The sequence below is a fragment of the Carlito syrichta genome, unplaced genomic scaffold (assembly GCF_000164805.1).
Source record: "Carlito syrichta isolate Samal-C Ts95f unplaced genomic scaffold, Tarsius_syrichta-2.0.1 Scaffold308079, whole genome shotgun sequence".
In the NCBI taxonomy this organism is placed as follows: domain Eukaryota; kingdom Metazoa; phylum Chordata; class Mammalia; order Primates; family Tarsiidae; genus Carlito; species Carlito syrichta.
Genome location: NW_007252175.1, coordinates 553662 through 568311, shown reverse-complemented (window position 1 = coordinate 568311; position 14650 = coordinate 553662). Strand labels below are relative to the sequence as shown.

Sequence of the window (14650 nt, the reverse complement as noted above, 5' to 3'; positions counted from 1 at the left end):
TATCTGAAGGAAAAGCATGAAGTTCCACGTTTCTGCCATTTCCTTCAGACAATAGAAAGGAAACATTTTTCATATTTTCAACGGCGTTTACATATTAAGTGCAAAACATCATAAATCATCAGATTAGACAAAAATTCTGGAGTCATTCTTAAGTAGTCTAACAGAAAATAAAGCAATGCTTGCAACTGTGATTTTTAAACATGTATGGTGAATTGATGATACTTGTTTATGCTGGTCTGAGAAAGGAAAATGTGCATTATTTTCTCCGTGTTTAGATCCCTCTCGGGTCGAATTGTCGGAGGTGTTTGGTGGTTCTTTACACTTATCATTATATCATCTTATACTGCTAACCTTGCTGCTTTCCTGACGGTCGAGCGAATGGTCTCTCCCATAGAAAGTGCAGAAGACCTGGCCAAGCAGACAGAAATTGCCTATGGGACACTGGACTCAGGGTCAACGAAAGAATTCTTCAGAGTAAGTCAAGAGGAAAACTAACAATGAAATGTTTATCATTTTGAAAGTTAGATAGTTTTTCCTACAATTATATTATGAGCCTTACCTATCACTTAGCAAATACAAGGGTAATGGCTATGTTTAAAGCTAGTCGTTTGACTTGAGTTTTATAATCACTTTAATTTGCAAAAGCTAATTGATTTATTGACATTGCAAGAGGAACCCTTCCTAAGGAATAGTAACAGTGAAAAGGTAATTAAAACAACTTTATATCATAATTTATCCAAAACATTCCAATGTTGATAATACTATGATAATACCGGATCTGGCAAGATTGGATTTATGTAAGTTTGAGGGCTAAGATCATAAAAGTAAAAAAAGTAAAAAATGCTTTTAAAAAGTAAAGTTTGCTGCATTTAAAACCCAAAGCCTTAATTGCAGATTATGCTACTTATATTTGTTTATTTTTCTCTCATTGAATCTGTAACAATAGTTTTCACATAACATATTTGCTTTCTTACAAGATAATAAAAACAAGAACTAAATTCAGTTCTGGGGGCCTCTGTAAGACATTGTGTGGTATTTAGTTTGTGCTGATTTCTTTACTTTGCAGATAAAAATTTTCAAACTACTATAATTGTATTATGTATGTGGATATAATTCTGTTGACTTTCCATCAAGGTAGTGGACTTTTTAAGTAATTTGTTCCATTATGGGGATGAATTTTTTGATCATAGAATTTTTTTTCTACTCTGTTTCTTTTTCAATCCAGAGATATATACTTGGTAATGTCTGATCACAGATAATCATTCTTTTGGTAACTTCAGAACCAAAAAATTAAAAAATAGCCAGAGTGACATTTTAATGAATACTGGGCTAGGTAATAAAATATTTTATATTTATGTCAATTGTTTAAAGACTAGACTATTTAATAGTGTAGGAGACAGAACATATTTCAATCTTTCTCAAGCTTTTATATAAAAGTATTGATTGTTTTTTGTTCATGCCTATATACACGACTTGAGAAATTACATTTTCATTTTAAATTATAAATACATTTTCATTTTAAATTATAAATATTTCTCACTTATCTTTAAAAAATGGAAAACAACAAAATATCTTATCCTTAAGCCAGTTTTAATTTTCATGTACTTAAATTTCAGTAAGATATTACTCCATTAAAAAGTATTTTATTATAATATCTCATACACTACAGATGTGTACATAATATTAAATCAAGAACAAATCATTAAAAAATTCAGTCAGACCTATCCTTGGTCATCATTTAAAACAGAAACCAGGCAATTAACAATGTACTTGTCAACAATTGAGAGTGTTGTTAGTAGATATAATCTAAAATATTTAAGTTAGTTACAAAGTTTTGTAGATTTCCTTTAAAAATAGAATAGTCATGAAAGTAGATTTTATTAACAATATTCTGTGAATAAACTTAATTAACCAAGGATATTTTAGTTTACTGAACACATTCCCATTTCTAAAGCTTAATAATAGAAACTTTACTGATCTAATAATTTCAGTACCTTGCTGTCTGTTGGTTTGTAACTGCTTCCACCCAAAAGCAAGCAGGTAAAATTCAGTGATTTAGCCTAGAAACCATCATGCCTATTCCTTAAAATAAAATGCAAGTCTGTGCTATCACTTGCACTTTACTGAAAAGTGATGACTGATTGTCATTTAAATGAAAATACTTGCAGGCTCATCATTCTGCCTTGAGTGATAAAGGGAAATGTCATATTGATTCCCTGAAAAAACTTCAAAAATTACTCACCGTAAAGCTCTTTAGCGACAAGCACATTGAAAATGTTTATTTCTAATCTTTATATTATTTTTTTAAATGCTCCATTTCAAAGAACTGGTGAGGTAGATAAGAGAATGTTTTGATAAGAAATGTAGGAATGAAGCAAGCTGCTTCCTCAATTTACGTCTTCCATCCAAGCTGTGCAAGCACCATGCCTTATTTCCTTTCTCTCCCGCCTAACCTCAGTTTTAAAATTGGAAGATTTTTATAATATAGGTATTTATTGTTGCAGAACATTCTGAACTCTAATGGGACAAGAAAATAATTTCCTCTGGCAGCACACTTCCAGGAATGCATAAATGTGGGTTCTCTGATACAAATCTCCTTCATTTCCTTGCCTGTTTGCTTCCCTCCTGTCCCATACATGATGACCCGGTTTAAAGAAACCATTTGTCTGACGGGTTGAGGAAGCCAGAACGTGAAGGATATTTTTGTACCTGTCAAAAATGTTTTCTCGTAGGAACACAAGTAATGGCAGATCTATCAGCTCCGCTAAGCTGCCCCAGGCAGTGACCTATACTCAGCACCTCAAAAATATGCATTAAAAAAAAGTCACGGTTATAATCAACTAGAAAAAGAATTAGGCCATCAGGGAAAATTACTTAGGAATTCAGCTGTTGCCTTGGTATTTTACTATTAGGAAACTTAATATGCTTCATGTTCTGTGTACCATGGTAAGTGTAAACATGAAGGCATTTACAGAGTCTGTACTTTTCACTTAACGGCAGCCTCGTTGTTTTAAGTACTTTTACATTATTACACATCTAATTCAAACACAGTGATTTTCGTTTCTATGCAGATTTTACTCCGTGCCTGTTTCAGTCAGTTATCAGTGAAATCACGAATGCATAAAAGATGTGGATTACTAGCTAAGGGTTTATAACCTTATCAAATAATGCATAGACGAGCTCCCACTGGAGGGAACATCAGTCTTACTGCATAACCAGCTAGAAGGATGAAGTCATTTGCCCGATAGCAACGTAAACATAAACTATCATGTATAATATGTGAATGCAATTTTCATTCAAAGCAGAGATGGCGGAATACTTCATTTTTGAGAAATTAAAGGGACAGCATGTTTTTAAAGATCCAAGAATCGTTTTAACTGCTGAAATAGTGCTTTCAATCAGAGTTCCCCGTGCATTGAGTTTCACAATAAAGATGAAACAAATAGGTCTGAGATTAATTTTCTAATTTCAGAAAGTAATGGTTTTTATGCTGTCTTTTCACTTCCCACATCTGATTTTTAAGCAGATACTACAGTGAAAGGTTTTAGGGACTTAAATACTCCATTATCATTGTGCTTGATACAGTGACACTTGATACAGAGACCTACAGAGTTTGCTGTGTCTGCAGAAATTTTCTCATTTTAGCTTGTCTCAATATTTGCTTGCCCTGACTCCCTAGTAGTCACTCTCTTGCAGTCACAGATAAGGAACAGGGACATTATTTCCAGTCCCTCGCCTCCTGACTTCTCCTTATCCCTCTGCCATGTGTATGTGATCGTATCTCAGCCATGTTCCTTTAAATAGGAATCAGAATTTCTAAACGAGTATGGTGACAAAAACGGGCTAACTTTTTTTCCCCAAAAAACTTGCTTCCATCTTTCTATTTTGTCTGTATTTTACAATTTCTTATTTTACCTAAGGCCTCCTAAGTTTAGCATTACAATTCTATAGATTCCTCTTTCTTCCAGATTTTAAAGGATTCAACTTCTTTTGTATTTAAGGTATATATTTAAACAAATGTAGCAGCAATTTTCGGCACGTTGATATTATAGTAATGGGTTATTAAAAATATCAATGACCTAAAGATACTTCATTCTTTTACAAAGGAATCATTTTCTTTCATAGTATCCTGCATTCTATAGTTAAATTATCTTTATAAGTACCAAGTCCTAAAAATACTCCTTTTCCATTTTTTTGTATTAGTTTTATTTAACTGCCCTGTTCCTTTAATAAGCTTCTTAATTGTCACTGGAAATTTGCCAAGTAACTAGCATATATATTTCTCATACTCTTAAAAGATTTCAAAAAATACTTCAATTAAAATAATATTCATGTTGATTTTGCTTCTCTTTTCAAAGTGGTATACATAAAGTATATAATGTTTATGGAACTCTAAACTTTTTAGGGTGAAACTCTCAGGTCAAGTTATAAATATGTTAAAAAGTGGCCATATGGGTATAAGATTTTTTTTTACCAACACTTCTCTAAATTGGAAATTATCAGAATAGATATTTAGTGACAATATGTATCAAGTGACCCAGAGAGGTTATATTTTTCAGAATTGGCACAATGAAAGAGTTCCTCTTCTGGAACAGAACTCTATTTTGAGAGATGGTATGAATGAGACCTGGCAATACAGCATTCCTAGTGGCTCCCATGGCTGCTGAGGGTCCTGAATCCAAGTTCTCCTCTGTCCTGAATAAAAAGAAAAAGTAGAATCATTACAATTGAAGTGCCGGCATGGATTTTTGTAAATATGGAGATTTCAATAGCCAAAAGTAACTTGTTATTACCTAAACACACATACACACACACACACACTCACACACACACACACACACACACACACACACACCCCATAATCTTTATATCACAACTTTTTAAAAGTTCTAATAGCATAAAAACATTTCATGGAGCACTATAAGATGTCTATTCCCCCCGCCCTTGATATTTATCAATATTTGAATATATGACAACCATAAAATATTTTGGGGGGTGTTCAAATATGAAAATCACTTATCTTTAAAGTTTAATGTATGTTCTACTTGGAGATTTTGTCAGAAAAAGTCTAAAAATATCTTGATTAACCAAGAGTTTGATTCTTGTGTTGGTGGATTGGGTTTGTAAACTATTCACCTCCTCCTTTGGTGCTCAACTACTGACTTAATAAGAACTGTAATTTTTACACAACTTATTAGAAGGATTTGCATTAAAACTTTGAGGCATGAAAAAAGACTAAAATGACAACTCTCCTTTTTTGTTATAAATCAAATACAGTATTAAAAGAAGTTTTATAAACTTGAAATCATTTCTCATCTGTTTTTTTTAAGTTTACCATGATATAAGGCACAATTTTAAATGTTCAACTCTCTCCAGGGCCTTCTACATTTAAAAATAATAATAAGTTGCTATTTTAGCAGTTGAGTATAGTTAACTATTATGGCAAAAGATGCAGCCTTCTTCAAATGTCTGTCATTTCAATGATGTCCTTATTTAGTTTCAAAAGACAAATCTCCAAGTTGAAGAGCATAATGTTTCTATGATATTACTCTGTGGCACATTGGAGTTTAGAGGGCAATGGAAAGATACTAAAAGACTTTATCCTTATCTTGGTTCGGTCAATATTAACATGTTGTTCCCTTCTTTCCTGTATTTAATTTTATTTTAATTTCCTCCAGAGATCAAAAATAGCAGTGTATGAAAAGATGTGGACCTACATGCGATCAGCAGAGCCATCAGTGTTCACTAGGACTACAGCTGAGGGAGTAGCTCGTGTCCGCAAATCCAAGGGCAAATTTGCCTTCCTCCTGGAGTCCACTATGAATGAATACATTGAGCAGCGAAAGCCATGTGACACGATGAAAGTGGGAGGAAATCTGGATTCGAAAGGCTATGGAGTAGCAACGCCCAAGGGTTCCTCATTAAGGTGGGTGGAATAGTATAACAATATAACATGTGTTGTTATAGTATTCCACCTTCCCTGATGTCCCTGAGAGAATTATTTTGTTTTGTGTGTGAACATGGTATGTTTGTTTGTTTCTTTTTCTTTTTCTCCATCTCATATTTTTTGGTCAACAATCAGGTAATCTTTTAATTTTAGAATAATTAATCATAGTTGACATATATCTTTGAAGGCCATATAAAAACCAAACTGGTTGAACACTAGCTGCTTCTAGTGGGCCTAAGACACGGGTAGTATGTGCTTCTATATGTCATTGACTTTTTGGCCACCAAAATCCACACAATCATTGTGTCAGTAATAATTCTACATTTTATCTTTTTTTTTTATTATGCTTGATTGCTAGTTTCTGAGTAAGAAGAAATCAACCTCTTCCTGGCAAACCACTCTTTTTTCATCTCAATGTTTCATTTATTATGACATCGTACTATTTTAGGTTATCCTGAGGTTGTATTCATGCTAAGTTTGAAATCACATCTCTTCATAAACGCAATCATGATCAGAGGGGAAAACGGGTTCTGGTTTTATAGTACTTACTCAAGTCACACTCCCACCCATTTCCATAGGGTGTATGGCGTAAGTAAGGTCTGTAAAATTAGACCCAACAACAACCCAGTAATGTCTGCCGATAGACTCTTAAAATGTGATCCATGAGCAAAGCATTGCACATATAGATTAAAAGTGAGACTTTCATTCTTATGGAAATATTGGTTAAATCTGCCCTTTTCATCCTTTTGGTCCTGGACATAGAAAATTCACATGTTTGTGTCCAGGAGGCAGAATTTCCTATTTTCCTTAAGCAATAAAGGCTGCTGTTGAATCGATGGGCTAGACTCTACCAAAAGTGATTGAGGGATCTTAGTGTGGCTTAGGAGAAATTTATAGACAGTCCAGATTCAAGAGAAAATCAGGATCTTTGCTAAAGGACTTAACCAAGAAGCTGGTCTTGACAATGATGTCTCTGGTAAGCCATTGAAAAATAAAGGTAATGAGACCTATACTATTGCCCAGCCCAAATGAAAGCAATATAAACATTTTATAATTGTTTTCATTGGTTTTAAAGAGGGAACTGCAGTGTGCTTTGATATGTGTGTTGGGTGGGGGAAGGGTTGAAAAAATACAACAAACAAATACCAGTAATGGAAAGGATTATGTTAACCCAGTATTTTGTGTTTGCAGGCAACACTGTAATAATGAGTGAGGGGTTTATGGCATGTTACGAAAGGAACAGTTTTAAAAGGAGAACAAATCCAGCCAGGAAAGAGAAATTTGGGTGTGGACTGTGGAAATTCTGAAGTCAGGTTTTTTTTTTAACATACATCCTATATGAAACCAAAGAAATGTGCAGGGAGAAAGCCCAACGAATATATGATACATATTAAATTCTACCCAAATAAATTTCAACCATTCAGCTTAAACTGGCGTGAGGAAGTTTGGTCTTTGAGGGTCTATTTTATATGATGCAATGTGAAAAATATGCCATTTCACTGAGGCCAACCCATTAGCAAATACGTCTGTGGAAGCCATAGTTTTGAGAGCACCTTAGTGCAATAAATTAAAAGGAAATAGGAGAGGGGAAAGCAAGGGTGGCTGATATTCAGATCAGTGTTCAGACTATTGATTACATTCACTGGATGTCGCGTTTGCTCTTAATTAGTTCTCTGTGGACGTAGCTGCCTTGTCCTCTGTCTTGTGTCTACTGATAAAGTCAAGCTCCAGGGACTGAATTTGGCCCTCAGATTCGGGAGCGTCTGACTCCCATTGATAGCAAGGGAGTCCCCTCTTAAATGTGCCACTTTGTCAAATCCACACTACGGGGATTGTTTGGAGGAAAGCTGAAGGGCTTCATCTGTCCAGAACTGTATAATCATCAGCCATTGGCTTCCCCCTCTTTTCCTGTCCTTCCCTGGATCTTGTTAATGAGGCAATTGTTAAACTCAGCTTCCCGGATGGAGAGTTTGTTTATGCACTTTGTTTTATATATGCCACAATTTCCTGGGCAAGCTGGCCCCTGCATGCCAAAACCACAGTCATTTTGTCCCGTTTTCGAGAACGCTGCAAGGACACTGAAGGCTAACCAGTGTTCACCGTATCCCTTGCTTCATCCTTCCCCAGCCTCCACCCATATAAGCTCTTTAGGCTTAAATTCTCATTCTAACTTGACTAAGATTTTTCTGTGTCAAATGAGACAAACTAATATAGGGATAGACTGATAGGTATCTAATCTATAAATAGTTTCGTTTGTAGAAGCAAATTCAAAATAATTGCATTCATCAGAGCAAGATTCAAAGGACATACCTGCAGCAAAGTGTCTTTGAAATCTTCCTGTCTTGTTCAGTTCCATGGAGACTTAGATTTGTTTTCCCTAGGATCTATCTTTTGTTAACCAGGTCTTTAGGTTAATAGCTCTAGCTATAGTGAGACTTGTGCATTGTCATTGATGATGGCTTTCTCACAAACTTTACTGTTTTGATTAATTAAGCAACACATGAGACTTAAGGAGAAAGAAAACAGTCATCATTCCCTCTATGTCAGCTTAGCCAGAGAATGCAAACAAATAACTGGGAATGTTCTGTTGGTGTAGGGAGTTTTAAATTCCCAAGTTTTACAGTTTGTTCAAAGTGTTTCAGAATAAATGTCACAGAAAAGTGGAAGAATATTACATATAATCAGATGAAAAGTCAAGACTTGAGTCTTTCATGTAGACTAAAACAAATGCAATCAGGATCATCACAAAGAATGTATCTGTGACTAAACTAAAAAAGATCATAAGAGCTATGACTAGCACCTGTCTTTATGGAGGAGTGATTACAGAGCTCTTTGCTGTTCAGAGACTTTATTTCGGACTAGTGCTTGCTGGACAGAAACGTTGGAACGTAAAGTCATTGATCTGTCACTTACCAATAACAATGCCTATAAATTATTGGGTTATTGTACTTTGGCATAGAGTCTTCAGTGTCTAGGTGACAGAACAATGCCAGGTATATTGATCCTGAATCTTCTGTTCATATACACAGTACTATTTACACTTTTTTCAAGGCCATGGTCATCCTCCTCCTTATTTTCCCCAATACTCTTGGCAATGCAAAACTATCATGGAAGTCTTCTTTGACTGAGACATTTGTAAAAGTTGTGTAAAAATATATACTTTAGAAGGTAAGCAATGAAATGTAACATTTAGATGAAAGCAAAAGTATATTTTGACTTTAGTATCAATATAATCAGCCCTATCAGTATTACTATATAAATCTGCTATAGTAGACATCTATACTATGGTATTTATAATATAATAATGCTGTATATTTTACTATCAAAATACTATCATTTTTGCTATATTATCTATACTGTACTAGTTACTAGATGATTGACTTTCCTATGCAATAAATAAACCTGTTTAAGGTTGTTTAGAATAAATCATAATTTGATGATACAGATTTACTATTAAGATTTACTACTAAGATGAGAATAACCCTTTTAAAGATATTCATATCTAGCACTTATAAATAACTCCAGGGAACAAACCAGTGATCATATCTGAAGATTTCCTTGGCCTTTGTAAGGATTTATGTACTTGAGCCTCATGTTAAAAACTGTGGTTTCCTATTTTTTTTTTTATTCAACTGTGGTCATTCCCAATCAAACCTTGTCTTTTTTTAAAGACGTTTGCAAGACCGTGTCTAAAATAAAACAAATATTCTGTCATACACATGCAAAGAGATGTTTCAAAAGAAGGCAATTCTAATAGAACTTCCATCAGGGGAGGAGACCTAGAAAAAATGAGACCCAGTTGGACTTGGCAATGCCTGGTTGCCAGAATTCATGGCAACAAGAACTGATCCTTTGAAACCAGGCACATCATGCTTAATTTACAACAGGCAACTCTGAGTCCTGCAGCAGTAGTGTGGTGGGGGAGAAAGTACTAAAAATGGGAATTACAATCCACATCTTCCACTTTTTTTTTTTTGATATTTAACAAAATCATCGGCCTCACAAGACTCTTGGCCAAAGTCTAGAGCTGTATCAGAGTCGGTAGAGTCCCCTGTAGGTCACATTATTTTTCTTCCACTTTGGAGAATTTGCTAGGGCATATGTGTTCAACTTATTATTCAAATTTATGTATGAAAAATGTATAATCCCAAGGAACCATTTTCACGTGTAAAATTTGTGAGACATACTTAGTCCAGGGGTACTTGAAAGAGTAAGAAAAAATGAGTTTTCTGGATATTGTGTGCGAGAATAAAGTTGTAGTCTATTTTGGATATTAGAAACAAGTTAACTATTAGCATTTAACGCAGACCAGAACAATCTAAAAGTGCAGGAATTTAAGGCTAAGTACTGAACTTTTAACATGTCTTCTGGAAATGAGTTGCAGTGGGTTAGTAAGCAAATATTTTTTAATTATGAAAAGAGATATATTTTGCTTATGAATATCCTAAACATATCCTTTAATATGTTTCATAGTGCCATATTTAAAAGTGCTACAGATAACTTAGATTTTTGTAATTCCGTTATGTTTTGAAATATACTAGGCTAGGGATTACACAAACACACACAACAAAAATAGATTGGACCTTTTCACATTCACACAGACACATACTTACATAGATATCCAGTTTGCTATCAGGGATGCTGATGTTTATTGTGATTACCAAATATTTTTGCATTCACAGAGATATCACATGGCAAAAATATCAATGCTACAAGTATCCCAAGGGAAAATAATTGCAAGGTAAAATCCATATATTTCCTCTTTCTCTTTCTGGATATCAATGACAATAGGTGGCATAAAACTTTCCACTGCCATTTGAAGTTCTAGACTTCATTTAATTCTTTCCTATTTACTTAAAAGATGACTAAAATTACAGGTCCCCATGAAGCAGAAAAAAAATGTTACTTTTTTCTGCATTTCTTTAAGACTCCCCTGGCATTTTACATTTTTGCCACCTTTCCCATTCTTTAAAAAAAAAAAAATCTAGGTGCAGTGGCTTCAGCCTGTAATCCCAGCGCTTTGGGAGGCCAAGGCAAGAGGAATACCTGAGCAACTTGGCGAGACCAGCCTGGGCAACTTGGCGAGAACTTATCTCTAAAATAAATAAAACATAGCTGGGCGTGGTCGTGTGCACCCATAGTTCCTGTTACTTGGAAGGCTGAGGCAGAAGGATCTCCTGAGCCCAGCAGGTCAAGGCTGTGGTGGCCGGGAGCGTACTACTGCACTCCAGCCTGGGTGACAGGGTGAGACTCCAATTCAAAAAAAAAAAAAATCCTTAAATGGTTTGCTCTCAATCTTTTGACAATTCATTCAACAAAAGATTGCTGGGTAGGTTATTACAACTGAGAATTTATTAGGTTGTTTTTAAGTCACTCATTCTTGGATGCCAAGCAGCTTCCTAAGTAGGTAATGCAAGGTTGAAAATGTTATAAGTTGAATGTTTATCCCATTGCTTTTCTCATCAATACCCTTAGAAGTTGTAGTTTAATCACCATTCTGAGAAAATGGGTGATTTGTGGCCATTTTAGTTTCTACCACTTCAAAGAGGATCAAATTTAACAAGATAAAACTGCTACCAAAAACGTTTAATAGTTTATTTATGAGATATGATGAAAGAACTGAGACTATCTAGACCTCCGTTCTGACAGTCCTATGAAAAGACAGAATTCCAAACTGCTGTTATTGTCATGCAATTGCCTCACAGACAAATCTTGTAAAGCATCACCACAAAGAACATCCATATCCCATACAATTTGAATTAATTCAGTGGCGGCACACAACTAGCACGAATCTAGAACATACAGTCACCCAAGTCAGGCAGCCCTGACCTACCCATGCCAACTGGTCTTTGGAAACATCAAAGCTCATCGTCTAGTATATAATAAATGTGCTGAAACTCTACAGATGAACTTATCCTTACATGAGTAGCATTCCTAAGTATTTCCTCTTGGTATGTGTCAAGCAGCTGGATAGGTTCCATTTTACGGCCTTCATCTTTACAGATCATCTTACTGCAAGGCATGGTCTCCAGAAGCAATTGCAACACTGGTGGTCAAGCTAAGGAGGAGTCTAGGGGTGACAAAGAAAGTACATGAGGGTCTCTAGGTGATTGGATCCCCCTTTCTGTGGTGGTGAGTGGAAGCTCAGATATGGGTTCTCTGGAACTAACCCTACAGAGCACCAGGTCTGGAGAGGAGACATGGCCCTGAAGCCATAGAGAACTGAAATCTAAAAGGTGGCCCAACTCAGAAAAAAGACCTCAGTGAGAAACTAAGCCCAGCTAGTCAAAACAAAGCATGTGAAAGGCTCTACTAACAAGAGGAGAGGGAATAGGAGGAAGCAACAGAAGGGAAATGTATGGAACCAGCATTCCTAGAAAAATTGGAAGAGCAGTTGATAGAATGCCTGGAGCTGCTTTTTCTGCTTTTATTTTGTAGGGTACATGTTGACTGTGGGCCGGTGTAAGGACGTGCTGCTTCCATTTAAGTCTCAGTGGCAGGACAAACACCCTGCACCAGAGAAGCATCTGTGTGAGGTTTTCAACTTCCCTAAGCCTATCTAGCAAGCATGAGCTAAAAAGGGTCTGCAGGCATAAGAACTCTGCACTCCTGTGACAGGAAGGGATACTTAGGCTATTCCATGATGTCTTCATAGTGATAGGATTCAGATCAATGGTAAAGAATTAATTTATGCATGGGTTGGCATGTGGAGAGCAGTGCTTCCGCACCCTTAGAAGTAGCCAAAGTAGGGCTGCATGCATCCAACATCGGTGCTATTTTCATTCTATTGAACTTGCCTCCGTCTCCTCGTACTCAGCATTCTGTGGACCAATATTTAAATTCTCCCAAAAAGAGTTTGCCACTTTTAATTTCTTCTGTGCATAATATAGATTCCGACCATGGCTACAAGGCTACTCTTTAAGCCCTGACTGTACTCAATTACTATAGAAAATAGGTCAGATTCATTTTCCCCACTATAGGATCTCGGGCTATAGGCACATGACTCCTAAAGAGGGTGAATGTTCTTGAAGACTGCAATGATAAGTTGCCTCTATTTAGTTTACAAGTGGCACTTAAATTATCCTCAGAACAGTGGCAAAAGTCAAGTGATGAGTTTTGCTGGTGTCGTCGTCATTGCTGTTTGTCTATCACTTGTGTTGGATTCTATTCTCTAGACTGACTCGCCCAAAGGGAAAAAAATGGCAGGAAGAGGCCACCCTGGGCAGACTCAGTACAGGATGTTACAGAGAGAGGAATCATTAAAATTTCTCAGAGTAATTATAACTCTGACATAAATCTTACAAGTCTGAACAAAGGCAAGAAGAGAAGTATTATTATCCCACTGCGGTGGGTTCCTCCCCTTACTGTCCCAGAACCCTCTTAGCTGAGGGTGCAGAGATAGGGTGAGGAGGAACTGAAGCAGAAAGAGAAGGGGCTCTCTTTGCTTGCAGTAATTAGACATGGAAAGAATATTTTAGCCACACACAAACAAAACACAGGGCTTTTAGGGAGGGATGGTAATCAGGTCTACCATAAAAATCCAAAATGCCTATAATAAAATACTATAAAGCTCACTTTACTGTGGAAATGCAATCTACTCCTCAATGGAAAGTTTTATACTATGCTGCTTTAATGCAATTTTATGCTAATGATAAACATCTACTTAGTACATCGTAAGTAAATAATGGTCTCCCACAAAAATGAAAATAGAACCATTTGTTTTAGTGTAGCATATGGGAATGCACTCATCCACAACTTTAGACATTATTGGCTTCCTTTTTTCTCTAAAGATGATATAATATCAACCAGAATGGGGATAGTTTCTGACTCATATTTAAGAAAAGAAAGATAAAATAGTTCGGCAGTCATAGAATGAGCTGGAAAATAGTAATAACTCTGGTTTATAATTATATCCTATGTTAATTTTGTTAAGAAAAAAAAACTATAGCTCATTTATTTTAAAGTTTGTTCCCTTATTCCCCCCAAAAATGTGTCCCATAATTCTGTTTTCAGAATGAAATAGCATACATCTGAGATGACTGCCACAAATAAAGAGACTTATATGTACCTGGCAATACCCAGACAGAAAATCACTATTTAACACTCCAAAACTCCTAACCCTGCTTCTGAGCCTTCTCTGAAACAAGCACTCTATTGATTATAAGAATATTTTATAAATAATAATTGCACTAAGAGAAGTTAGGAGTACTGTGAACGTTTTGTTTATCTTCCTCAATATCAGAAAAGTATTTTTTATTATTGAAAGTAGTTTATTTTAAATGGACAGATCCCATACTTTCTGAAAAATCTAAAATTTATTATGAAGAGATGTCCACAGGATAAAATACACTTTCAAAAAGTTTGTGAAGCCATTTCAATATACTCCCCTAATATTACACAATTCAAAAATAAAGAAAAACAAAAATGACTGGGCTTGGTGGCTCAGCCTGTAATCCCAGCACTTTGGGAGGCCGAGGTGATAGATTGCCTGAGCCCATGGGTTCGAGACCAGCCCAGGCAACTTGGTGAGACCTCATCTCGACAATAAATCAAAAAATTTGCCCGGTATGGTAGTGCATGCCTGCAGTTCTGGCTACTTGGAAGGCTGAGGCGGAAGGATCGCCAGAGCCCAGCCAGTTGAGACTGCAGTGACTGGGAGCATGCCACTGCACTCCAGCCTGGGCGACAGAGTGAGACTCCAAC

The 14650-nt window shown here is 36.0% G+C and overlaps 1 protein-coding gene across 3 annotated transcripts in view; it reads left to right on the top strand.

Annotated features, from left to right (window-relative positions):
• Positions 1-14650, top strand: part of GRIA4 (glutamate ionotropic receptor AMPA type subunit 4) — a 360991-nt gene that overhangs the window by 313512 nt on the left and 32829 nt on the right. For all 3 annotated transcript variants that reach the window (XM_008064832.2, XM_008064829.2, XM_008064830.2), the window contains exons 12-13: positions 276-474; positions 5679-5926. In XM_008064832.2, the coding sequence (XP_008063023.1) occupies positions 276-474; positions 5679-5926 (447 nt within the window). The remainder of the gene's footprint in view (positions 1-275; positions 475-5678; positions 5927-14650) is intronic.